We start from the raw sequence: 27,418 nt of genomic DNA, 5'->3' as shown, positions 1-27,418 counted from the left end.
AAAAAAAGGCAAAATTCTGATTCCTCTCTTACTGCTTGCAACCATTTGAACCTCCTTGTGATTTACAGCATCATTTCACTAACCATTTTTCTGAGGCATTCATGGTTTTTCAGCATATTCTGTTTGACTTTGAAATATTCCATTTCCCAACAGCTGGAGAGAAACGGCTGGGGATATAAGAGTTGCCTGGCTCCTCAGTTGGGAATAGAGAGTATGTGTAGAAAAGACTTCAGTTTTAAAAAACAAAGAAGTCTGTGGGTTGCTTTGTTGATGGTTTATTTTCCATTCGTTTGTTTCTCTAAATCGGGATTTGCAGTGAAATTGATGCTAGGTGCTGCCAACAAATGCTTGTTCCTAAATTTATCGCTTTTTGCAGCTCTGCTCTCTGTGTATGCAGTAAATTCTTATTTCCAGGAGGAAGAGCATCCGCTTAGTGGCTAACAATGCCAGGGTACAGAGTAACAAGTGGGCAAACGATATATTTGAGGTAAAAGAGCAAAAAAGTCACCGACCTCCCCCATGGTAACAAAAGGAGGACCAGGTTACCCTGGCTGTCACTCCGTGGCACTGTTCATTTAATTGCACAAGTTGGGAAGGGCTTTGTAGTCCTGCTTAAAATTAAATTTCAGACTCCTTAAGGTAGGGTTTCCATAAAGACTTAATTGTTGGAGGATTTTAATGGAGAACTGAGGAAGTGCCTGCAGGTGGACTTGACCTCCATACCTATTCTGGCTCTCTTTGGGCTTTACATAAACTTCTCGCCTGCTTTATTTTGTAGCTTCTGCAGCCAGGATGGCAGTCTGAAGGAAGACCTGGAGGCCAGTGAGGCAGCTGTCCTCTGTCAGCTCCCCAGGGCCAAGCCAGGCCAGCGGTGGGATGTGGCCACGCTGCAGGCCTCGCTGAACAGCCACGCTGCCTTCCTGGAGGAGCACGAGCACCTGTGCACTGAGGAGCTGGCCACTGTGTTACACAGCATGCTGGATTCGGGCGAGGAGGCACCAGGAAGCCAGGTCAGTTCTGGGGGTGTGGGGAGCCTCTGTGATGACGTGTCCTGAAGCTTTCCAGTGTATTCAGTGTGTTTAGTAAGTCATAGAATTATTATGGCTGGAGAAGACTACTAAGATCATCCAGTCCAGCCCCAACTGACCCCCACTGTGTCCAGTAACCAAGTTCCTCAGTGCCACATCCCCACAGCTCTGGGACACCTCCAGGTGACCCCACCACTCCCTGTGGCAGTGCAGAATCACTTCTGGAGAAGGAATTGTTGCTAACAGCCAACCCGAACCTCCCCTGGCACAACGTGAGGCCATCCCCTCTCGTCCTATGGCCGTTCCCTGGGAGCAGAGGCCGACCCTGCCTCACACAGCCTCCTTTCAAGTTGTAGAGAGCAATATATAAATGTAGATTCATACACCTGTGCATCTGTGTATATCTATAGAAATGTACATGTATGAATATCTAAATAATTGACACCAAGGGACTAAATTGCACATGCAATTAAAGTGAAGCAGGCCCTGTGCCTCTGAACGCTGCCCAGTACTTGGGTGCTCAGGGAGGACGAGTGAGTAGTGCTCATTAATCCATCTTTGAGATGGCTAGGAAGTGTCTGTGGAGAGAACCTAGATTTTCTGTGTGTCTGAGGGCTTTGCCCCATGGAGCAGGCAGCCCACAAAGATCCTTGCAGCATCTTTTCCACCCTTTGGGCCTGTTACTGATTTAAGAAGCTAACACATTTTGTCACTGTGCAAATTTATCGTGAGGCTTATATCATCTGCCTTTCTCTGTGGCTTAATAGCTTTTTATCATGAATGATAGTGTTTTTTTTCTTTTTAAAGAAACAGAATTATGTTTGGTATGCTAAATCTGCAGAGCATTTTACAGATAGCAGCACGTGTGTCTTTTTTAAACCCTAACTGGGCATTTATAAAGTAACTTCAATTTCTGTTGGAGGTTTTCTTCTTTACATCTATGCAAAAGGAATGAGGGAGCTCATTTCCAGAGGAAGTGGGTCACTGAAGAACCAAATAATCCTGAAATGCATTGCCTTTACAGGGACAGAAAAACATGTACATACGCATATGTACATGTGTATGTAAAATATGAAATAACACCAGAGCAAGAATATTTGCCAAACTTTTCTGCCCTCTAATTTTTCGTGAGACATTAGCAAAGCAGTCCAATCTGTTTTTTGAATGTTTTGGTTTTAATAATATTAGAAAAATATCTGCTGATGGGCAGATAAATACTATACATACGTTTAAAATCTCATACACAGACTTGTTCTAGTCAAAGCTTAGTAACACAAGCCTTATGGGTAAATATATAGTAACAATCTGCTTACTGCTACACATTACTGTGGCCCACACATATGCCTTCAACATCTACTTTTCCATTTAAGAAAATCTATTCAGTTAAGTGTAATCCCATGATGCATTTTCTACATTGAAACACCCGATTTCCGAGCACAGAACAGCAGCAGTTCAAGCTGAGATTGAAAAGCTGCCATGATGTGCTCCCAAATAAACATGGGCTTAATGAGGAGGGGATGGATGCTGGAAGGAAAACCTTTCTTATGAGCCCCACTTGGTTTTGGTCTCAAAGCCTCTCCAGTTTCTCAGATAAGTGTAGATAGATGAAGTTAAAGTAGTTGGGATTATCTCTGAGATGTTGGCCTATGTTGCTGAAGGCTGGCTCATTTATTAAACAGATAATAAGATCAAAAAGCTTGTAGATTTAAAGAATCTGGTCTGTGCTTTGTGGTACAGAAGGAAAACAAAAGGATGCCCTATAAGTAACAAAGACAAAAGAAAAGTGCCCCAAAACTGTATAAGTTGGCCATATTTACACTCAGTTCAGGTCCCTGTAAAAGCATCTACTTTCACCTTAATTCCTTGGGGACATCAAAAGGGATGTTTAATTAACAGAGGTCAGGCTAGAGCTGCTGCAAGGATTTGCACCCTGACAGGAGAGACTGAAGTTGAGGAACATGCTGTGACAATACAGGTTAAAATGTGAGTCGAGTCCATCAGAAGCTGGTGTCAGATTGGATTTTCTGGCTTCAGATTCATTGACCTCGGTGGTGTTTTTGTTGCAGCTGTTGCTGGCAATGCATGCTAACTTGCCTTGCTGCTGTACCCAAAATGGAAAAAGGAAAACTTTTTATTCAGTCTCTTGTGCTTACGGTGGATACGTGAGGCACAGAACACAGCTTCCAGAAAACCTAGCAATTAAAAGAACAATTCCAAGTTTGTGTTACTCGAAGGCAGAATGCAGTACCCACGCGAGCACTGATTTAACTCGGAGGTAATTCAGCATCCAGCAGAAATACCCTGCAAGCGGATTATTCTGTGAAGTGTAGATGAGCCTAAATGTGCGTTGGAAACCGTTGCCTCTCGAGACTCGGAATAATAGGGCTGTGGTTGTTTTTATTTTTTAATGCTTCAGGCTCCACCGCTGCTGAGAGAGGTCCTTGCAGAAGAGTGTGGAGATAGGTCATCTGTTCAGAGTAATGAATCATCTTACAGCTTGCCATCGATCCCAAATGACGGCAGGGAAATGGAGCAGGCAAAACATGTTCCGTGGCTCGACAGCATGGGAAAGCAAGGTAACAAGTGCTAAAAGCTCTGCCTGTGTGCTCTGAGCTGCCGCTGTGCCCTGCTGTGAGATACAAGTGTGTTTTCCATCAGAATCTGCCAGGGACTGTGTTAGAGCTGCTGGGACTTAATATTTGTAATGAGCTTCTGGTGATTGCCTGAAACTTCTCTGCATTTTGGTCATTCTTGTTACTTCTTAATGTGAATGCTACCTACAGGGACTAGTTTTCTCAGTTGAGATAGAAAATCAAGCCTTGTGGTAGTTATTAAAACGGGTTCTATATGCATAGGTATATTTTGAAAATGCCTGCTGTTTAGAAATGGTGTGAATTAGCTGTGTTAGTTTTGTTTTGCTTTTCGTGAAGCCAGAATGCAGAACAGATTTTCCGCAGTGAAAGGGTTGGTGCTAAGAGAGGTGTGCAGTGCCGTTCTTAAAAGGTGGATGTTTGTGAGAATCCAGTTAATTTCTTCAGATAAGGAAGTAATATATTAGCTCTGTGTAGTAACTGGTGACGGGAACTTGCTCAGCCTGCTCTCAGAGCATCCCTCACATCAAAGTCCAGAAGAGACAGGCAATTAGGTTGCAACGTTCTTCACACAGCACATGTAAACAAACTGATTTAGGCCCCCTAAATCCACGCCACTTTTATCCACGGAGGAGACTGAGACTTTGATTTAAACTAATTTTCAGCGGTGGGTATGATCTATGCCGCGGCTGTCGGGCTGCTGGACAAGATCGCAGAGTTACTGTTGGCTGTTTGTTTCTGAAATCCCATTGGGTCTTAAATTATTTAAGACATTTGGTTAGCTTTTCCTTTTCTCTGGGAGCTACAGAGACACAGCAGCTCCACATTCGAGTAAAGTTCACAGTAGGCGCCTCTTTTAAGAACGGTAATGGATAGTTTAGATCAATAAATAAGAGATAACAAAAGTGAGAAATTAAAGGGAGTAGGGCTTAAAAGAAAACAAACCAGTCTGATCGCTGCCACTTTGAAATGGGTTTCATTATGGTGTGTTCACATACAGAAGTCACAAGCTGGTGTGAAGATGAGAGCCGGGAAGAGAGCGTGGTAGGAAAGATTCCTATTACAGGTAAAAGTAATGGCTGCATATTAACCTCAAATGTGGTATTCAACTTCATTATATAATCAAAACACGGCGTTTTTAGGGGCTCAGGTCCACTAATAGTGAGTAAATTCAGCTCCTACGTACCGAGCACAGAGATTAAACGTGGGATCAGAAAGTGCGCACTCATCTTCACGTAAACCAAGATGGAAAATAACAGTGCCTATTTAATTCCTTGTAATCATGTTACACATTTAAACCGCGCGAATATCCCGTCATTTAGCCTTTCAGGTCCTCGTATCGGTGTTACAAAGGTCAGTCTCCGTGGGGAAGATCCAGTAATTATATGGCAAACTACAGATGTTTCTGATTTGATTCTTTTCTTTTCTCTCCTAATTGAATGTGTATCATTAGAATAAGCGCGGGGAAAAATCCCGCTAGACAGGAAGCTGTGCTTTTGCCTCCGTTACAAAAGCTGCCTGATAACACCAAATTTTTAGCAATAAGGTTTTATCAGGCCGTGTTCAGATCTCCCTGCAGCACATGCATTAGGCTCGCTTAGGATCCTTGGGTTGTGAAGTATCAATAACGCGTTAGTATTCCGGGCAGAGCTTTTTGCAATAAGTCTCAATTTGCTTTTGCCTGATTTTTGCAAAGTCGTGGGCTGCTTCGTTATAAATGGGCATGTTTGGCTAACTGTTCATTTATGCAGGTGTGTACTCCGACAGAAAGGTGCGAGGGCATCTGTTTATACAGCTCTCGCTGTTGCCTTTCTGCTGTTTTACGACTTAAAAATAGCCTGTCTTTCGGAGGGCAATTCATTTCTCTATGGAGGTTTTCCTCTGCTGCTTTTTGAGCCTAATTTGCAGCCGAAATATAAAAACGTGCTTCTTGTATCCCTGAATTATACTGCAGCAATAATATTACTATGTTAGCCACATAAAACTTAGAATATTTTTTTTTTCTCTGAGGCTTTGAGAGTGGAATGCTTTCGTTTTTCTTGCTGCTTAAAATGTCGTGCAGTTGCACATGGCAGTGTAATTGTAAAACGTGAGCTGTGACGATTATTTTTTTAGGGGAATTAAAAGCACACGAGCCACTTAAACGGTTCTGCTGAAATAAAGCACACTTATTTCAAAATTCATCAAAAATTTGGCAGAATTTGGGATTGTTCTGATTTTTTGTCTGTAATTTAAGAGGATTGTGATTTTAAGGTCCTTCATCTGCAGACATCACCAGCAAGAAGGATGTGAGGAACTAATGCCAGCACAGATCTCTTATATTTTTTATTTTTCAAGGGAGAACACGGGCTTGAATTTGGATGTGTGTGTAGCTGCCCAGGCTTCTGGCTTGCTTCTCCCCATGCTGGACTCAGGACGTAGCGTGGCTGTTTTGAGCCAGGAAGCCCAGCATTTTTGCATACATGTAAATGTACATCTTCTCCCAGAGCTTCTCATTGAATGGACATGCAAGTACCGATATTTCCTCGTTGTAAAAATGCTAAGAAACTCCTCCTAGCCTGAATGCTGCAAATGGTAACTTAAGTTAAAAATGCTTTCTTCTCAAATCTGCTTGATGAGCTACTTTTTTGGCCAGCGTTCTCGCTGTCTCTGGGAGTGAGGCTTTTCATATCTCACTTGAAAGCAAAGTTGTTCCTTTCAGCTGCGATTCATCTTCAGCCCATCATCTTCTCCAGGCTTCTTGTTCTTTCCTAGCTCCTCACTCTCCCTGCCTGTCACTCCCTGCCTTGTGCTCACCATTACAAGCCCTGCAGCACTGAAACTGTTCAGCCTTGCCTTTGGGCTCCAGTGACTTGTGAGGGGGTTTGTTTTTTGTCTTTAGGTGGACTGCTACACACGACCATTCTGTTATACGATTATTTTCCATACATAATGGATATAAACTTTTTTTTTCAGTGCCTACTGTATCCCTTAAGGACTGTAAATTTTCATTTAAACATTGGAAGCATTGAGGTTCTGATGGACTTCATGACTTCATTGTGAGAGCTGAGAGTCTTTCCCAATAGAAATTGACAGGTGCTTCTGTAGTTCTGGTTTATTCTTTTTTTATTCTGTTATGGGGGGGGGAGGAGGGAGAAATGGAAGGAACCAAATACTTTATTTTAATATTCTGTAAGTACTCCTATTAGTGGCAATAAAGATTTATTCTTTTTCCAAGCCTGCAGTTAGCTCAGGGCACAAGATTGATCCAGCTCATACTTTGAGGTGATTTCCTCCATAGAGCCCCTTCTTAACCCTGCAGAGCCATGTCATACTAAGGGACTTCAGAAGGAATTTTGTGTTGTGTAAGGTACCTCTCAGCCTAAGAAATGCTGTTGATCTCACCCACATTTTATTAATGGTGACCTCGCTGCTTCTGAAGTTACGTGTGGGTAGAGGAGTGTATATGGACTCATTCTGCTTCTCTTGTTGGATGCTTAGTTTTTTCCCTCGGGAAGACACATTAAAGAAATGGTTGGCCTTTTACCTGTTCCTCAGGTAGGCAAATGATGGGAGATTAAAAATGATAAAATCCATTATTTTTGGTTTTGCAGATAACAGTTTAAATGTCTCATGAGTAGGAAACTGCTGGTTTTAGTGAAGGGGTCAGTTTGTTAAATCTTCAACAAAAATAGATTCTCTTCCTATCCTTCATTTATGTCTTCGATTTAAATAGATAGTAAAGCTGTAAAGTATTGGAATAAAAATGGCATTGCTTCTCTGCTCATCAGGCTTCGCTTTCACAGATGTCATATTCCATTTCCACTCCAGGTGGAGAAATCTCTAATGTAGACATAAGGAGGAAAAACCCTCTAAAGAATAATAATAGTATTAAAACGTGTGTGTGTGTGTGTCTGTGTGTGTGTGTGTGCGTGTGTGTATAATAAAATAAAACGGTCCTTCTCACGTATCATAGGGAAACATGAGAGGGCACAAAACCAATTCTCTTTTCCTTTTTAGGACACCTTTAATGAGCCAATAATCCTGCCAGCACTTTTCCCACACCCACACATCTTTCCCAGTGAGGTCCTTCTTTGAGCTGGACTTGAAAGGGTCCTGAGTTTCCACTTGGAGTGTGCTAATAAAGCGTTTATTAAGTCTACCCAACGTTTTGCTTCATTTGATATCAATCTATCACAAGCTGCTGTTGCCAAAAAAAAAAAAAAGTTCATCTATATGTGATTAATCACCATTGGTTTGACAGAAGTACCTTGGCACAGCGTAAAATTGTACGTTTTGCTTAAGTTAGTTTGGATTACATTCTCCAGTAGGTGATGTTTTACATTGCTCAACTTGAGTAAGTTTGGGAAAGACATCTTTCAGTTGTGAATTCTGAGTGTAAAGCTTTGTTCAGTCTTCAAGTGGAGGCAGCAACTTTTGGAAGTGCTCTCGCTGGGCTGGCTTGCTCCATCAGGATTCCGTGAGCCCTCTGGTCATCAGGTGTGTACCCTCTTGAGAGGGCAGTGTCATGCATTGGTATATTGTTATGCTGAGAATGTTTTATCCTTTCTTTTTTCAAAGGAAAGCAGGGGCAATAGTTGTTGATATTTGACCTCCTTCTGGCTACTGGCCACTGCAGAGTTCTGCTCTTAATTTGGAGATCTTTTTCATCTGTTTGCTCATCCTCCTATCGCTTCCTTTTATCAGAAGAGCACATCCTTCTATCAGATTCGCAGGTAGCCTTTATCCTCTCCCTGTAAGCAAGTTTTCTGCTGTATTGCAGGGGAAATCAGCACGTATAAAAGCTGTGTGTAGGGATCACTCAAGCCTCCGGTCCCAAGGCAGAGGTTTGCACAGTGGCTGTTTGTGTTCTGGCAGTGGCAAGGCAGCTGATATCCTGTGTTTAATCCCAGATGGCTCTTTGTGGATGATCAGCAAGTGCTGTAATTAGTGTTAATGTGGTGGAGGAGGCTGTTCAGATTTGAAGTTCCTCTGGGCAGGAGCTATTGTTAGTTCCCTATTTTCGTGCCACAGCTAGCAGCGTGGTAGCCTGGACCGAGCAGCACTCCTGAATGTGAATGCAGTAAATATTGCCAAGGTAACTAAAACTACACAGCTTGCAGGCTCAGCTGATCCTGATAATATTCCTTTCAAGGCATTATTAACTTTGAAGTCTAGTGACAGCTGAAATACCCAAGCTGCTAACTATTTTATTGTTGTGAATAGTACACAGAAAAGGCCAAGTTCCTTTTTTGTGGAACACTCACTCGTGTACGAGGGAGATGCAGATCCACGTCTGAGTTGAGCTTGCATAGGCACTGGCTTCACTTGCTCTCCAGCTACTCGTGTTTACATATGTGATTACTGATTGTTATTGGAAACAATGACTAATTGCTGTTGATAGCTTTTAATTGGCATTCCAGTTGCTGCTCTTCTCCTCCCTGCAGAGCAACACCTACTGCTTGCTTACTTGCTTAGGTCACAGATTTGAGGTTTCCTCACAAACTGCCTTGGCAGTAAACTTCCTGTTTCCCCAGCTTGCATCTGGAAATCCAGCAGCTCTGGGAATTGCTTGCACCGTTCTCATTTATGGGCATGCCAAGTCAAGCTCTTGGGCGTTGCTGGTCATGACAATACTTGATATCTCTAGATGACTTTTTTTCCACTTCTCCTGGGACTCCTGCTGCGGTTCAGGGCTGCAAGTGTAACAGAGATGTTGGTTTTGATGCTCAAAATTATGAGCTTTTTCCTCAGGTAACACAGTTAACAAGGTATGAATGCTGTGAGTACATAACCAGGAGCTTTCTTCTTTCTTTGCAGAAGGTTACATCGCATCACTTTCTTGTCACAAAGATGTCTGGCTGTACATTGATAAACACTGGAACCTTGGCCATAGGGCAGTGCATGGAGAAAATATCTTCTTCCTGGTTCTGCTCTGCTCTGTATGTTCTGGGTCAAAGATCATTTCAGCTGTTCAGCAGAACAAAATAATAGTGGTTCATTATGCAACCACGGCAGTTTTTCCTGGAACTGGTGGCTAATGAAGAAAAGTACACCCATTTTGTTTGGAACAAAATTGTGAAAGCTGACATGAAAGCTGCTTTGACCCATACAGACTGCACAATTAATTCTAAGTTGAAAAGTGTGGAGTGTTTTTAATTAATAGTGGTATCTCATATCCTTCGCTCATTCTGAGTGGAAGGAAGAATACACTGGGGAAAAAGATGTGAGGAGAGCTGTGTCATCTGTGGCAAAACAGCTTCCCTTCTTTTGCAGTATTGCTCGAACGATTGGATTAAGAACTTATTTTCATTATTAACGTCCCAGTTTAAGCTCAAAAGCTGTTTTATCAAGCTTTTTCAGTTGTCTGTGCAGTCAGCACTGGCCAGCTGTAGAGTGAATACTCAAAATGCCACATGCTTAACAAAATATGTTGATTGCTCTAAAAGTAATGCCTCCTATTTGTTGCCATGGAAACTACAACAGCTACAAAGGGTGTAGTAAGACTGTTTGATAAAGCAAATTCATGGCTACACAACACAGTTTTTCAACAGTCACCACCATTAGCTGTGCATATTTGCCAGTAACGTGCAGGAGCCTGCATGCTGCTATCCAGAAGGTCTTTCAGGACATCCAGATGTCTTTCACATCACTGTCACCACTGCTGAAGTGCACCACCCATCACCTCCCTGTGCTCACATCTGCTGTTTGGTCTCTGTCAGTGTTCAGCAAGCGTTGATGAATTTCAGTTGTGCCATTTTTTTCTGCATGGTGGAATTCAGTGACACACCTTGGCTTCATCTGCACTTCCATGTCAGACACCGCTCTGTCAGGCTGCCCTTCTGCTGCACCTGTCACACAGCAACAACATGTAATGGGGCATCGGGGGGGAGGTTTAATCTCTATTGCTATACCACCAACATCATAACATAGGTGTTATTTTCAGAGCAGTCGTCGTGCTTTCTCACCATTTGAACTGGCTGAAGGAAATCATTAAGCAATACTTCTTTCCACTTGGCAGTCTCTTCCACTGCCTTACAACGTGGACATGTTGTTGAGGTGTGGAGATGAGGCAAGAGCTCAGTGCTCGGAGTGTTTAAACTTCCTTGGATGCTTTATAGGTATTGCAACCCAGATGAAATACCAAGCTCAGTTTTAAAGGTGAGTTGGTGAGCTTGTGAGGGCTTGGAAGGATCCCCCATTGATGTGGGCATATAAGCAGATTCATAGAGGCTCGAGAGGAACAGTTTGACTAATTGGCTTTAAGTCTGATGTAACTAAGGCAGAAGTGGGGATTGATAGCCCAGTATTGTTTTATAATTGACAGATAGGGCAAAGCTAAGCTCCAGAGGGCCTCAAAGGTGAAGGACAAGTAGGTCATGCTCCCATTTGACGTAGGGGAAGTGCAGGCCTGGTGGGATCCCTGTAGTACTGAAATCACTCCGGTAGAAGCCCAGATGTTCATTGTCCTCCTGAAGAGCAATGTTGGAGTAAAAAAGCAATTTCTAGGAGTTTTAAACCGATTACACTGACTTAGATTCTTTTATTACTATTCTTACTTTCCTGAAGTCATGTGCAAACAAGCACAAATATTAGCTCTTTTATGATGAGTAGTTTCTCAATGCATGCCTGCGTCGCCCAGTCTGCAGCTTTGAGCTACTGCCAGTCTTGCATCCTGGAAGTCCTCCATGGTCAGGGCTTGCTTAGAATTTCAGTCACATCTATATAGATACATGTATATAGAGGTCTTGTTGTGTCCCAGTTACAATTTATAGTGCAAAGCAGCCTGGTAAAGTGGGATTTGTACTTAAGCATCGTGGTCTATGGAAACCAACACAAAGATGAGCAATTGTGCCATTCCAGCGAAAGAATTTTATCTATTTACTTTCTTAAATCAGTCTGTACAGAACAGAAAATGAGATGCACAGAATGGGGAAGAAATAAAGGAAAGTGTGAATAAAAGATTTGGGAATGGCTGACTGTTAAGTTGGTTGTTGAGTCATAGAAAAATCTAAGATTTGTGTCTCCCAAATGCAGCTCTATATTTGAAAAGGAAAAGTTAAAAATACTGATGTATCAAATAGTATTCAGAGATGTTAATGTGTACTAACACATTTAAGGGGAAGGAGAATGAAAGTAACCCTTCTTCCTGATTAAGGCAAGTAAATTAGAACTTGAGGATTAGAAAGAAAATGAAGAAAAAGCGTAAATCCTTGAAGTTTTGCTTGAAGTTGGTGTGTGATGCAATACAGTTCTTAAAGCCAGTGTTTGCTCTTTTGTTCTAAAACAGGTCAAAACACACCAACGTTTCTGAGTTCACAAGAAACCATCATCAGATCACGGAAATGACATACAGCTGCGATGTCTTCAGATTTAACATTTGAAAATTTATACTTTGTGTTTTTCACTTAGCAGGTTGTGTCATTGGAAATAATGGTTCTGAAGCAAAAGAAAGCCAAGAAATGTGCTCCGAAAGGAGTTCATCCAGTGAAAGAAGCGGTGACCTCTCAAGGTAAAGTTATTAAAGGATTTAACATTTGAAATGTTTCAGTGGAATGAGAAATGCCTGTAGAATGTGACTGAATCTCTGATGATTTTTACTTGATCTGAGGTTAAGGCTTGTATTTATGTTTATCTAAGAAAACAACTTAAACTCTGGTACACCTTAGAAAATATTTGCACCAAAGCCAAGTATTGTTTTGCAGCTGTTGTTTTCTCATTTTAAGACTCAATTGACATCTCAGTGAACCACAAATTAGCGTGTACAGCTGCTCTCAGTAGGGCTACTCAGAGGCCAGACAATAGAAGTTGTCAGGAAAAGGGCAGACAGAAAACATAAAGTCTTCAAGAAATAAAGTGATGGGTTTCTTCTCCGTGTAGCTGAGATGTAAACTAGTTGTAACTGGATCATACTTTTCACGGTCTGCAGACTGGTGGTTTTTCCCCTGTTATTTTTGATGCTGGGATATTTACAGCATGTCTGTCTTGCTTTCACACTGAATGTGTTTAATTGATGGCCTTGTAGTTACCTAAAGGATGCTGTCTATTTAATTTTAAACAGACAAAAAAAAACAACACTTTTTTTTAATGCTGCAGTGATTTGCTTTGGGTCCCTGAGCAGTTGTGTTAGATATTCCCTGTGTTCTTCATGGGTGTGTAACGGTAATCAAACAGCAGCAATCAAATTAGTGGTCAAGCAGCAGCAGAAAATGGGCTATAGCACAGCCATCTCATGAAATATTGGCTTGGCTTTAGATTCTTATCTGCTCTTATTAGAACAGCCTTGCAAGTGGGCTCTGCTGTTGTGTGGCTCCTCAGCTGAAGACAGCCATTAATAGCACTCAGGAAAAGACTTTAAAGCATCCTGATAAATTTCTAACTCGTCCTACTGATAAGACATTGATATCTTTCTGTAGTTTCTTTGTATTGTTATTGATGAGGCCAGTTTTGACACAGACGGCTATTCTGATTTTGCAAGTACTGTCTTCTGAATTAGAACAGTCTTCCTGCAGTTCTTCAATACAGTTAATAAAAGCAAGCTGTAATCATATATTGATGAAGGACGTTTGTGCTTTTGTTTAGGATTAGCTCTCATGACTCCAACTCTTATTTTTTTCCTCTTTATTTTTCAATCTCTTTTCTGGAACTTAGTTTGCTTGAGAATGAGCTTCTGAATAATAACGTTAGGAAGTTTAAGGGTTTTTCTTGTAGATGAATTTTGAAATGCTAAATTTCAGTCGCTCACAGAAGCCAAGGATAGCAGGCAGAGCAGGACAGAGCCCTGGGGAACTTGCTTACAGGATTGCTGTTAAGCACCTAAATATGTGCATAAGCACCTAAATAAGCACGTAAAATACGTATAATTAATGATGACAGCTATTTAAAAAAAACCCTTGGGTACTGTTTGGCATCTTCAGTAGTTTTTCAGATGCTATTTATATGCTGTCCTTTTTTCAGTGCTCTTTTTAATTCTCACTTGTGATAGATTTTAGCAGCGCTCTGCCCTGCAGCTTCGTGCCTTCCAGCGCTGAGCAGCACTGGGTGCACTGGTGCTGACGGTGCTCCTTAAAAACCAGCCAGTCTTACAGCGGCTCAAGGTTCGTATCCAAAATGCCTAGGAAAGCAATCCTCCCTTTTTAAACGTGAAGTTTCTGAGTGCTGCTTGTTTTGGACGCTCGACGTGGACTTTGCACAGAGGCAGCACGGCAAGAGCAATGGGTGCTGCTTTGCGGTCGGGGCGCGGCGAAATTTCTTGGCCGCTCACACGTAAGCTCTCCACTTAGTGCAGTCACTTCTCGTGCTTTATTGCTTTTACAAGTGGTCTCGAAACCCACTACTTGAGAATAAACATAACTGTGTAGTACTGCTGTGGTACTTTTTATAAATTCTTCTTTGCTGTTTTGTCACTGAGCTGATGAGTGACCTCGAAAAAGACCCTGCTGGACCTAAATAAAAAAAATGGCTTCCTCTGATGTCCTGGAGACAATAATTATGATGTGCCAGTTAAGCCCAAACTACAGCTGAGGGATTTTACTTTAAAGCGGAGGCTTGGGCGCAAAAATGCATTTATAGCTCTTTGTCTGGCACCTCATTATGTGTGGGCCTGATTCATTAAGTAATTGGTTTGCAGTTGTTTACATGAGTATTAAGGCTTTCTATTCAGCAGCCTTTGAGAGATACATTGTGCAAATGTTGCATGTTATGAATGCAGAATGAGGGGCAGGGGACCGGTCCTATTGGCTAAACACTGCACTCTGTTGAAAAGCAAGAGAAAGAGATTGGGTGCTGCTTTGCATAGCAATGACTTTCTTAATAAGCTTTACAGATTAATACACACAAGCTATAAAAGATGCAAAGAGATACTCTTAGCACATTTATACATGCTCATTTCACTATTATGGTACTGGAGATGGGAAGAATTGAGCTCTTTCATATTCGGTTTTTCAGTGCATGTCTTCAGTGCATGAGACTTAATAGAATCCGATGTTTATTGTATTATAAATCATGGGGAAGTAGGCAGATCTGCAACAGTTTATTATTAAAGATTCTTTCAATGTAAATCTTTTTCGGCCATTGTATTTCCTACAGCAAAATCATTTTGTGGTTGAGTGGGGATGAAAGGCATAATGTACGAAGGAGTGAGTCTTAATAGGAAGCTGCTCTCTGAGTAAAGACCACTTGTTCCCTTTTGTTCGGAGGTGCATGCCAGAGCTTCCTCTTCTCCCACAAATATTGTCTGCTTCTGCCTTAGATATCAAACTGGCTTGGGTTTGTTTTTTTTTTTCCCCTGGACTAATTTACTTTATCGAGCTGCTCGTAGATGCAACTTTAGCCAGAAGAGTGAAGGTTTTGCGAGAGGAAAGAGCACGTTAAATTATAGAACCACTCGGGGGGAGAAGGTATCATAAGTCAGGCCTGAGTCTCCCCGAAAGAGCGGGCAGAAGGCGATGTGTGTGGCATTGGGCGGCCCTGCAGCCATGGCTGCAGCCAGAGGAGGTCACTAGCTTTTGGGATCGTTCTGTGGTTTTGATGCAAGCCATTTATTTTTCTTCGTGACTTGTTTGCTCTGTCTAGCTTCCAAATAATCTGAAGATTAAAGCTGCGTTACAGACTGAGAAGCAAATGAAAACTGTAATTTGTCAGGACGTAAGCACGGTGTAAAGTATTTTAAACTTTGATTAATCTGCATTCTGGAAGTAGTCCAGCCCGGTCCCCGGAGGCTGTTTTTTAGTCAAAAGCTGCCTCTAACAAACTCAGATTTAATGAGATGTAAATAAAAGTTTTCAGATTGTAATTCATCCTCTTAATTATTCTCGGAGGAAATATTTAATAATCAACTGGCTATAACTAATGGGGTGCGTGGCTTGCCATGCAAAGCAGCATGTTGGCCATCAGGGGGCACTCAGACTTTGCTGAACTAGGAGCTCTCAATTCATTTTGCATCTTCTACCTGATGTCGTTATTGCTATCATTTGAAATCTCGATGGCGTTTCGTGGACTTGTTTGGCATCTCTTGTCAGAGCTCCAGCCTAAAGTTTGGGGGTCAGGATTTTCCAAGGTATGCATTAAGCAGGAAAAGGAAATAGCCATTGAGAGCAATGAAAGCAAGGGAACGGGGCAGAGTGGGGTGCTGCAGCCAGCGTCCTGCACCTTAAGAGCCACGTGTGTGTAGGTGAGTCCGTGCCTGATGGTTGTATCCTTCTGCAGAGCTTGAATTGTCAAATCACTTCTAACAAAGGTCGACTGTAACTCAGGGATGTTTTTTCTGCAAGTCCTGGAGCTAGCACATCTGGTCTCAATCCTAAAAGCCACAGAAACAGTGGTGATGTAGCAGCCGTGCTGCAGGGCGGTTAAAGGGGGGGGTATGCCAGGACCTTGCACTGTGATGGATTTTGGTCTGTTTTTCTAAGTAGGAATATATATATTTTCTTCAACACGATACACAAGCAGGGAGCGATCTTAAATGTAACTTGATGTCAATCTTTGTATCCTACAATGAGAGTGATGATATTCGCAGTGTAATTACTTAAATTCTGTGTTACCGTTTCCATTCCTCAGCAAATGATGGCGTGTTGAATGGATTTGTTAGTGCATTCCCAACTCTGTAACTTCTCTGCGTTTCTGTGATGCCCAGTTTCTAGTCAACTATCAGCAGAAAATGATAGTGCCATCAGAGTTGTCCTGCAGCTCACAGCAAAGCGTATTTATCACACAGGGGCACGCTGAGCTGAGTCTGTCACATCAGAAGCGCTGGCACCGAGTAGCCCGGCTTGATACTCCTAAAAGGCTTTTAGATGTTTCCAGAAAACGATTTTTAAAGATAAATCTGCAGCATTGCACCCTCACGTGTCACTGGGGAGAAGCTTCATCACTTCTTTCAGTGAGGGTTATGAAGCACTGCCCTGTGAAATATAAATACTGTTTGTTTTCTGGTGCCTCAGCACTGCTTTCATGCAGAAGAGGCGCACAGCCTTGAAACCTCTGCCAATATCAGCCATAGTGTCGGTGTTCCTGAAGCCCCCACGCTCCTCAATTTGTTTGTCTTTCTGATCAAACTTGACATTGTTCTGTTTTTCTTGCTGCTTGGATGATGTTGTTTTTTTTCCTTTGCTATTTAGGTAGTGGTTGTGGGCTATGTGGTTTTCTTTTCTTTTTCTTCTTTTAAGGCATTTGGGTATCCTTTTTGTTTATTTTTTGTTCGTTTCTCTTGCCACTGAAGCACTGAAGTTCAACAAGTGCTATAGCAAAAAGATACCCAGACTGGAGTAAACATTTTCTCTTGATTTTTTATTTTTTTTTTTCCCCCAATGCCGCATCTATTTACTTGCCTTTTTGCTGTACTACATTTTTTTTCCACTTCATATTAATTTTCTTTATGGAGGGAAAAAATATTTTCTTGGAGCTTTTTCATTTATTATTGTTGCAGAATCTTCAGCACAAAAAAGCCTATTTCAGCAGAGTAAAGGAGAGATTAAAAGCCCCTTTGAAGTTAAACCGGTTTGGGTTTTTTCTTTGTTAGAGCCTGGGTTGAGTTTGGCATTATTTTAGGAAAGAAGCAAATGTGTAAATGGATATCGAAGGGTCACTACAGGGGATTAGTCAAGGCAGGGAAATTGGCCTTACTTCATTTATAGCCCTAAAATTTCTCCTTGGAGGTCTGTGTGGTTATTGTGCGCTCGGCATAGCAGACGGTAACTTTCACGATTGAATTTCCTGACTTCTCAATATGGGTGTTTTGCAACGTAAAGGTTTTGCTGCATCTTGACTGACACTTCAGACATAATTCAAGAATTTTATTCCCTGTGACAAAGCTATCTTGCGGTATTTCCAGTCTCGATTTGACAGAGTTGCTGTTTCTGCCCTTCTGTTTTCCTGGTATCATTTTCTGCATCTCCTCTAGCATTGCTCTGTGTGCCACCGGCTTCCATGCCAGACCGTTTCCTGGCATCTCCTTTTCTGCCTGATCTGTGGCACTGATACTAGCTTCCGACAAGGCCTGTCTCATACACCTTTGGGCTGTTTTGGTAGGGAATTCTGTTCTTAGGCATGGTAATTTCCCCTGGGAGAGGGAACGCACTGATGGCTTTTTGGTAGAATGTGAACATCTGTCTTTGCCCCCCCTTCTCTCAGCACTGGCTGTTTTCTTCATGGGAAGGTGGGAGGAGGAGGGAAGGTTTTCAGATCTTCAGAATCTTAGAATCACAGAATGATTTGGCTCATGAAGGGCCAACCAGCTCCAAGTCCTTTGCTGTAGGCAGAGTTGCCACCCACAAGACCAGGCTGCCTCATCTCTTGGCCGGGGTGGTCCTTGCCCACCACAGCTTCTCAGTGAGGCCTTCAGGTGGCCCCGGAGCAGTTGGAAGTGCTCAGGACTGTGCAGGGCTGTGGGTGCTCTTCCACTGCTCATCCTGTGGTCCTCGTATTGCATGGTGGTCCTCAGCTCAGCAGGGCTATGGATCCACCTGAACAGCCTTCACATGTCCAATGGTGGCCTGAACCAAGCGGAGCAAAGGCTCACTTTGAGGCTGCACGATAAAGCCTTTCCGCCTCCCTTCCCGACGGTGGAAGCCGAAGCAGTAGGCAGTATAAATGGTAGCTGTCAGCTCTGTGAGCTTGTTTTAATGAAATACTCGAAGGCAAAATGGTTCTTGTGCAGTCTGCCACGGAAATCACCTCTCCATTTGCAGCTCAGCAACAAGTGGGTTCTCACTCTACACCCAGGGGAAAACGAGGTGGCTGACAGAGTCGCCTCCTCTTAAGCACAAGCTGTGGGCTGAGCCTGGAATCCATGGGGCACCTCCTGGGGAGCGCTGAGGGTCAGGAAATCTCAGCACAATGAGCAGGAGCTCAGCGTGGTTGGCGTGTTCGAGGCCTCAGCCTGGAGGACCTGACCTGTGCAGTGTGTTCAGCAAGCATGTGGAGTGAGTGAATTTGAATCAGAAGTTGGAGTGTAGTGTAGGGCGAGATTTGACTGAATAAAACCAAAAGGGAGTTGGATGGCATGCTGATGACTGTCAGATGCACTATTTAAGGCTAACGCTTTTTTGAGTTAATTATTTAAAGAATATATTTCTAATTGTTTGTACTTAACTAATACTGCTATTTTGTTACTAGTACTTAAATGTTCTTTTGGGATTTTAGTTGAACTTCAGCTCTGTTTAATGTTCTACTTCTGGGAATTGGTGAATCCCTTTAGAGAAGGGAGATTGAGGCTAATGGCATTCACAACTTGTAGGAAATGAATATAACTAACATGGACTTTCTCTTAAAAAGAGGTAGCTGTAATGTAATGAAACTTCCCCTGCTTTAAGTTGAACTTTCCAGTTGTAAGCACAAATCCTCACTGAATACGGTGGTGTAACACAAGCAATGAATCGTGTCGTCTTGTATCTCCTTCACAAATGCCTTCATTGATGGTAGTTAGAATATTTTTAACTCCTCGCTTCAAGTAATTATGTATTAGCTGCCGTGTCTCTAAATGAAATGCAGCAAATTGTGTGAAATTTTGACAGCTGATTGTGTTCTGACTGTAGCGACAGCTTCAAATTGCAGCTTGACATTTGCTTATGTTGGACTGGTTCACACAGTAATGTCACAAATATCTCCTATTTGATCTTCCTTATTAAAATCAGCTGAAGCTTTATTTTTAGAGCTTATTGCGGGATTGTTAATATAACAGTTAATTCTCCTACACCATTGCCCCTGTGTGATTATTTCACAGCACCAACACAATACATACGCTACACACAAAAGATCAAAATGATTCCAGCTTGTTTGAGAGATTCAAAAGGGCCTGTGATGCTCTAGACACAAGAGCAGTCATTTAACAGAACAGAATCGCAACTGCATATACATCAAGGTAGATCAAAGGCAGCTGGAAGATTGCACATTTACATAGGGACGTGGGTGATGCTATGGGAACCCAGGAGCTGACTTGGAGGAGTGCGCTGGCAGGACGGGAAATAAGGAAGTTCAGTGAGCATCAATGGGGGGTGCTTTTATTTTTGTTTGGATTTTTTTCTTTACTTTCTTTGCATATCTGAAGGGCTGCGAAAGATAGATGAAGCTCTGATGCTTTGTCCCCTTAATTCACTACTGGTGTACATCAGCAGTGCTAGCAACGGCTGCTTCCAGAGCACGCTGCCTGAACATCTGGACCAGTGTCCTTGTTGCATGATAATTTCTCCACCTTTTCTAAAACATACAAGTGGGAAAAACAACAACCAAGGAGCGAGTAGTTACTGAAAAGAAAAAAAAAAAAAAAGTCAACTGGTTGTCTTTTAGTTTTGTGACATTGTGCTGCATATTTACAATCTTTCCTTGTTTGCAGGCCTGAATTCAGGAAGGGAGCGATAACTGCTATAAAATCCAAAGGTAAGAGCCAACTGTTAAACTACTTAAAAACCTGTCTTTCTTAGGGAAATTTAAATGATAGAAAGCCTCTAAATACAACATTTTTAAGGAGATGGGAGAAATGTGGAATTTCCCTGCCTCAGCACAGGAGCAGGCAAATAGTTATTGATGGGAAATTCTGGATCAGAGAGAACATGTGCGTGATTTGGAAGGGCAGCGATCTTTGTGCTTGGTGATTTAAATCAAACAGGAGCAGGAGAATCATAGCATCACCAAAGTTGGAAAAGACCTCCAAGATCATCCAGTCACCTACCACCAATATTCCCCTACTAAACCATGTCCTTCAGGCCAAGCAGAGGAAAAATCTGACAATTTTTTTTTTCATTATTCCTCTTTGAAATACTGAGTGCAGGAGTGGATGGGCAGCAGCATGTTTGTTTGTGTGGTTACCATAGGTGGGCACACAACGGTGTCTGTACACACATGTGTGCCTGAAACAATTTTTTCCTTGTGCAGGCTTTCTTTTAAATCAGTGTCCAGGCCCTGCATGTTTTCATTCTCCCCTACACTTGATTTTACTTCTGATTACCTTAACTGCTAGTGTCCGAAGTCATCTGTAACTCTGTAAAGGAAGGCAGCACTGGGACCAGAGAGTTTTTTGCTGGGAGCTCAGCTTCGGGAACTATTACAGTCCTGAATGACACCAAGCTTATTTCACAGTTATGGAATCTGAGCTGATTTCAGGACACCATTAACCGTGGCTGCTTTGATGCCATTTGAAAGGCCTCTGTCACATCTCTAGCCTGCTTAGCTCTCTGCTGGGGAGCTGCATGTTGTGGAGCCCTTCGGCACGTTTGCTCTCCTCCCACACGTTCAGCATGGGAGTGAGCACGGGGTGCAGCCTGCCCCACTCTGCTGCTCGCGGCAGACCTGCAGTCCAGGGGTCTGGGGATATAGGATGAAAGGTGCAGCTGCTGCATTTGTAGATAAGGCATTTATATAGCTTGTGCCATCAAAAGCACAAAACAGTGAACAGTGCTTCAGTCGAATATGAGCTGGAATTTCTGTATGAAGCTTGACAGTTTGCCTCTCTCCTGCCGTCTGAATCTCTATTTGTGAGGCTCTTGCCTCATTTGGGGCATCAACTTCCTTTTGATAACTTTGGAGAAATGAGGACCCTCTGAAAACCTTTAGGAACAGGCAGTGCTGCTCTGGAAGTAACTGTAGGCTTGACATTCTAGCTTGTGGCTGCTTCCTACAGTGGGGCTGAGAGAGAGAAGTATGTTATGTGTCTGTGCACAACCTGCAGAGAGGTTTCATCAGAGCAGGGCAGGGGGAGGTGTGGGGTAGGATGTCTGTGCCCCTGCCCTTCCCATGTGCTGCCCTGGGGAACCACGAACCCAAAGAAGAAAGGAATTTGTGCCTGTGAATGTTGTTCCCACCTGTGCCTCTGTTTCCTCTGACTCCCTCAGCCTATGCTTGTTGCTGTTGTGGGTGCAGTTTAACATACAAATGCTGTTGATGCAGAGCCCAGTGTTGCTGCTGGTCAGCAGCACTCCTCAGTGGCCCTTCTGTGGTGAAGCAACTGTTTTTTTCTGGAGAAAAAAGCGTGGCTTTCTGTTGTGGTTTTCTTTTTTTTAATCAAGGGAAAAAGAAAAATTAACAGTTACTGCACGACTGAGCTGGCAACCTTCACACCTGAATCATCTCATCAGGCCTTCGTTGTGAAGAGCTCTGTGTACTTCCCTGTGTGTCTGCTGCTTTTTTTTTTTTCCCCTCTCCTTCCATGGGTCAAAGGAATTTACATATCGAGGAATCTCTCAAGCACTTCAAATTTAAATGTGATTCTGTTTTTCAGTGAAATTGCTTGCTAATTACCAGGTCCTTTTGTTAAAGCCATCCAGTTCTTTGAAGTCGTTTTTGTCTGTATGTGGTCCTGTCACAGAGTGGTGTTTTTTTCCATTTGTGACATCATTGCCATTTTTATGCCAACTCTGTGATGTCATGGTTATCCTGTGACTTCACTGTAGGGTCAAATAGAGGGAGAAAGTGGAAGATAATAGACAAAGCTGTAATTCAGGCAGCAGATGGTCAAGTAAATTGCTTGGAGTGGAAACATTCTGCCAAACTACCTTGAGGAACAATGAAGTCAGCCCTGTAAATGGCTCACTGTTCCTCCACAGCAGCTCAGTTAGGAGACCACGACTTGGTGACAGCACAGTGCCAGAAATGCACACCTCTGCTGGGGGTCCTCAAAACAACCCTAAGCCCGAGCTCCTCTAGAAACCACAATGTCTAGCTACCTCAAAAGAGCAGTAAAACAGTAGTGCCTGTGCTGTCACATGAGCGTGGAAAAGATTTTTATAATTCTCCCTTTATTTTTTCCCTTCACTCTCAGCTTTCTGGGGCGAATCTGACGATAGCAGCTCTGAGGCTGTGGATGTTTTGCGTCCACAAACTCACAGCCCAGAAACAGATGACTTTGATGACTTCTATGATTGAAGTTCCACCACTTGCTTTTGGGAAGCAAATCAACAGCATCGTCTTCCACAACTTGAATGCTGCTGTCTCAGAAGTGCACCTCAGAGGTTGATATTTGCATTTAAATACAGAATAAAGATTGCTTGGTATTCTACGTCCTCTTTGTATGTGTGTTTACTCTGTTTTTCTTTTCTGAAGGAGGTCCAACTGAAGGTGTGTCCTCAGATGTCCGCTTACCCCATGGTGGTTGTACAAGTTTCTCCAGAAGGCAGCTGGGACCCATTGGCTAGTTCCCCAGTTCTTTCTGTTTTTGGGGGTTGGAGCTGATTGTCTGCAGGTCCCTGCTCACAGCAAGCACCTCCTGCCCAGTGCCGTATAAAAGGCAAGGGATGCATCTGTGTAGTGGCTAATGCTACGTGACAGAGATGCATGGGTTGTCACACACGAGGTGTGAGTCAGCAGTGATTGAGAAATTACACCTCCTGGGTCAAAACTTCCAGCCTGACAAATTACTCTGGGAGTGGTCCCAGCTACTCTAAGAGTGAAATGTGGCCTTGGGTGATGCTGTCCTTGGGGCAGCAATGTCATCACGCTGTGTGTGGTTATTTCTCTCTGTGATTCAGATCATTTCTAGAAGAGGCACTGAGAAAAAGGGAATCAAGTCCATTTCAGTACCTGGTTGTATATGATCCAAATGTATCTTTTTGTGCTGCAGGAGAAATGTGGTTGGGCTGCAGTGCTTAATGGCCACATCACCAAAGTCTCTGTTTTTCTGGAAGCTGTGTAGGCCACACGTATGCTTAATAGCAGTACTACTACTGCCCAGCTTGGCAGCTGCTTTTGTTGCAGTACGAGTGCAAAAACCCACCATCTTCTCATATGTATTCTAATATTTTGGCTATAGAGCTAAGTGGTTTGGAAAAAAGAAAGCAAGCATTCTGGGTATGCATACATACGCTACTCGGGGCTGCCTGGCATGTTTGATCTTTATCATCTTCTGCAACAGATCAAGAAGAAGAAATGCATAAAATGTACATTTCTAATTCAGCACATTTTGGAACAGAACAGAATTTACATGTGGTGATCCTCAGTGATTTTCTGCTTTTAGTTGCTTTGTAAAATCTACGCTGGTGTTGCTGTATGGACATCACAATAATTGGATGACTCTAGGAGCTTCATGCATTTTTAATTTTCTTCTTTTAATTCCTTTTATCTAAAATTAAGTTCATTAAACATGAGATTTTCTTTCGAAGGGAGAAACCAGGGGACATATTAAAAAAAATCTGTTCATAATTATGATAAGTTCAAAAGCAAAAAACAGCACCCCAATTAAACCCTGCTGCAAAGCAGTACTGCATCTTTGAATACAGCCACAAATCTTTGGGTCTGGTCCATCAAAAACGATTTTTAAATGGTAACAATATTCTATTTAATAAAAAGAATGTGTAGCCTGAGACGAGCTTTGAAGAAGGCTTGAAAATGAGAAGAAATGGTTAGTATAGATGTCTGTTGGCTTGTTTCATCTTACAGGTTCCCAGTTTGACACCGGCAATGGTGCAGTGTTGATTATTCCAACAACTGGAAAGTGAGTGCTGCTAAGGATGGAGTGTGTGAGCGGGGTTGCTGGAATGGGAAGCAGCTGGACTCTGCAGCCACAGGATCCCAGCCAGCATTATAGGTCTGCCTGGGTCAGAGTGGCTGCTCTGTTTCTGTGCCAAGAGGAAGAGCGACTCTCAGCCTGCGTGCATCTGCACAAGGGAAGCTCTTTGGTGTCCTACTTCAATGTGACAGTTTCCGTGCCTGTTGGACCACGGGCTACTTTAGATTGGGCTTGAAAATGAATTTTTCATTGTAGTGGCAGCACAACCAAAAGCATTAATGCTGTCCTGCTGCTGGTCCTGGTAGACAACAAGATATTTCTAGGAACTTCTCAGTAGTCTTCTAGCAGCATGTCGGAAGCTTATTTTCCTTCTTTATCTGCAGTCTCAATGTCATCTGGGAGACTTGCAGCACAATGAGTGTATGACCCCACCATGCTAAGGCCTGCTTTGTTGCCCCTCGGTGCTTTGTTCTGCCCATCCTTCAGCTGTGGTAATTCATTTCTGAAGCCCTGCTCATCTGCTAAAAGTAAGCTCACTGGTATATCACGCCACAGACAGACCATTGCTATGTGATTTCCAGTGAACGTCAGACCAAAGTTCATCTGGAAAGAGTCTCTGCGAGCTGCGCTGCGAAGTAACACTGCATCAAATCTGCAGCGCCTTTGTAGTTTTAAGCTCTTTCTGAGTGATTCTGGGTTCTTGATGTCAGCCCACTTTAAATCTCCTTGCATGACACAAGGCACCCATCACTAGTCTCCGGTGCTTTTCATTCCCTCAGTCCAGCTTAGCCTCAGACATGCAGCTAATGACAGATGACAGATGGCTTCGGGAGTTTCTGCTAAGGCAATATCTCTCTTCTGGTATTTAAGCGATAGCCGAGTTCCTCCAGAGCATATTTTTTATTATACTTTTATTGTGCACAGACTCATTAGATGCAAAACGTTCTGCCAGTCAACTTTATTCTGCTCCTCGACAGCTGTCATACCGGCAGCCTGAAGATGATGACAGCTGATGCTGATGGACAGTAGGACTGTAATCAATACAGCCTGAACAGATTTAAATCAGCATGCCACTCATCCACTGAGAACGCGGTAACGAGAAGTCTTCATGTATTCCTGCTGTGTATTTGCAGTGACTTAGAGCTGCATCCTTTTTTGCACGTCACACACAGCTGTACTGAGTTGAGGCTAAACATCAGCTTGTGCCCACGAAAGCAAATTAGCAGATGGGTAGGTGTTGACAAAAAAAAAAAAGCTGGATGAGTGCTATCATTGAGTGAGGGGAAACAGTTGTGTAGGTATTGAGCTGATGTGCAGAGTGAAAATGAGTTTGTGGTGAGCTTTCTAGGCTAGGAGTGTATCCAAGCTGCAGAAATTTAGGAAGTTTGCATTTAAGAATGAGGAAAGCGTGTGTGTGTGCTTTCAAGCACTAATATTCACACACATTGGTTGGAACAGAAGCTTCACAAGTCCCACAAATATCTCATTCTGTATTAGCTGATGTTTTGAGAAGGATCAGCATGATGTTTTCTTTTAAGCTGGCTCATTTGGACCCACATATATTCACACAGACTTCCCCTCTGGACCCTTCCCCTGCTCTGTAGCCCTTCTCTGGATGCTCTCTGATGGCTTTATGTCTGTGTTGTACTGTGGCCCCAGAGCACAGGCAGTGCTGGCAGTGAGGCTGTGCAGCACAGGGCCTGGTATCTCCAGCATGCCTTGCTGGCTCCAGGGCACAATGCTGGCTCAGGTTCTTGCCACCAGCCAGAACCCCCCAGCTCCCTTTCCATGGGACAGCTCCTCATCCCCTGGTCTGTACACACAGCCGGGGCTGCTCCATCCCAGGTGCAGAACCAGCATCTGCTCTTCTTCATACAGATGGTGACCACTCTTGAATTTGTCAGGATCTTGGGCCTAGGCCTCTCTACCCTCAAGGGAACCAACGCTCCTCCCAATTTAGCATCATCCACAAATTTACTTAATATAACGTCCAGACCTTTATTGGAGTCATCGATGAAAACGTTAAAGAGAACTGGTTCAAATCCTAGAATTCCATCAGCAGCAACTGGGGCAGCACCCCTCAGGCTGAGGGCTCCCCATGCCCAACACATCCATGACTTTGTAATGTCCCAAGCTACCTCCCTGATGACTGCTATAAATACGGGGACCCTGACAACAGAACTCCAGTCTCTAAAAGACTCGTGTCTTGGTGCAGCCTTCTGCCACAAGAAGCTGCAATTTAGAAGGAGCCTTTCCCCCTTCCTACCATGGATCCTCCCCCACCCAAGAAGTGTAGGGTTCAGGAGAGCAGCAGCAAACCAGAGCCAATGGATGTTGATCCACCCAAGGACGATGTTGAGCCCATGGAAGTGGATGTGCCTCCAGAGGAAGAACCAATGGAGATGGATTCACCTCCATAAGAGCCAGGCAAGCACTATAACATCATGCTTGCCTGGAAACATCAGTACATCTGCTGGCGGCACACCAGGGGCTCTCGACTTCCATCTGAGCATTGAAATGTCACCATCTGCCGGAGAGCCCCAGCTCCAGCTGCTGCTCCCTTCCTTTCCTGTCCTCAATTCTCATCCTTCCCTAGGATCTCCCACCCCTTTTTTCCCAAGCTCTGAGGAAAAGGGAAGGACTTGGACTGGTGTCCTCCAAGCTGCTGCCATTCCAGGACAACAGGAGGAGTCCAGCAGACAGTCCTGAGCACCTTGCAGCCTCCAGGTGAGCCCCAAGTAAGAGGGCAGGACTGGAACTGGTGTCCTCTGAGCTGCTGTGTGGACAGCTGTGAGCTCCCTGCAGCCTCCAGGTGGTCTCAGAGAAGCTACGGAGGCACCTGTTCATCTGGAGAAGCAGAAGACTTTGGTTTGGACAGGAGGAAGAGTTGAAGTTCAGCCTGAAAGTCCATTCCAGCTGCTCCATTAGAACTTTTTGCTAAGAAAGGACAATAAACAATTTAAGAGGATGGTAAAAAATAGTAATAATAATAAAAAGCTAAACCAGTAAGTGCCTCTCCATTTTTGGAACTTCAGAGTCTGCCCTGAGACTCAAGTGTCCCCTCCCACTCTCTCCAGACAGAATGACTTTGCCTTGTGGGATGAGGTCCCAGCCAGCATTACTGTTCCCACTGCTGCCCCCTGCATCTGCCAGCCTTGTCCACTGAGCTACCCAGGACAGGCATTGCCAAAGCAGATGTTTACTCATTACTGTGTACGCTTGATACCATAAGACTCAAACAATTTAGTTAGTATTCAAAGAATAGATCCCTTGATGCTCCAGATAAGAATATGCCCCTTTGTATAGACATGGGGAGGCACTCAAGAGCAATCTAGTCCTGTAGACGTCAAAGAGTGATCGCTATCATCAGTACCATCTACAGGCAA

At 43.3% G+C, this 27,418-nt stretch overlaps 1 protein-coding gene across 1 annotated transcript; it reads left to right on the top strand.

Moving 5' to 3' along the window:
• The first annotated feature begins 667 nt into the window (after window positions 1-667).
• Window positions 668-22,589, top strand: LOC109365772 (centrosomal protein kizuna-like). Its single transcript, XM_019612475.1, has 6 exons — window positions 668-1,010; window positions 3,445-3,604; window positions 4,620-4,685; window positions 12,011-12,110; window positions 19,929-19,972; window positions 22,350-22,589. The coding sequence occupies exons 1-6, from the start codon at window positions 975-977 to the stop codon at window positions 22,451-22,453; spliced, it is 510 nt and encodes a 169-aa protein (XP_019468020.1). The 5' UTR covers window positions 668-974; the 3' UTR covers window positions 22,454-22,589.
• Window positions 22,590-27,418: the final 4,829 nt, after the last annotated feature.

Source organism: Meleagris gallopavo, chromosome 2 (assembly GCF_000146605.3).
Source record: "Meleagris gallopavo isolate NT-WF06-2002-E0010 breed Aviagen turkey brand Nicholas breeding stock chromosome 2, Turkey_5.1, whole genome shotgun sequence".
NCBI classification, from domain to species: domain Eukaryota; kingdom Metazoa; phylum Chordata; class Aves; order Galliformes; family Phasianidae; genus Meleagris; species Meleagris gallopavo.
Note: the sequence above shows the minus strand (reverse complement) of the source record. Positions and strands in the feature narration are given on the sequence as shown.

What these genes read in the sequence shown, in the direction of transcription:
- LOC109365772 (XM_019612475.1), top strand. Translation starts at nt 975, where the DNA reads ATGCTGGATTCGGGCGAGGAGGCACCAGGAAGCCAG. An exon ending in CGACAGCATGGGAAAGCAAG is followed by an intron (nt 3,605 to 4,619) that starts GTAACAAGTGCT and finishes GTTCACATACAG; the next exon opens with AAGTCACAAGCTGGTGTGAA. An exon ending in AACTGCTATAAAATCCAAAG is followed by an intron (nt 19,973 to 22,349) that starts GTAAGAGCCAAC and finishes CTTCACTCTCAG; the next exon opens with CTTTCTGGGGCGAATCTGAC.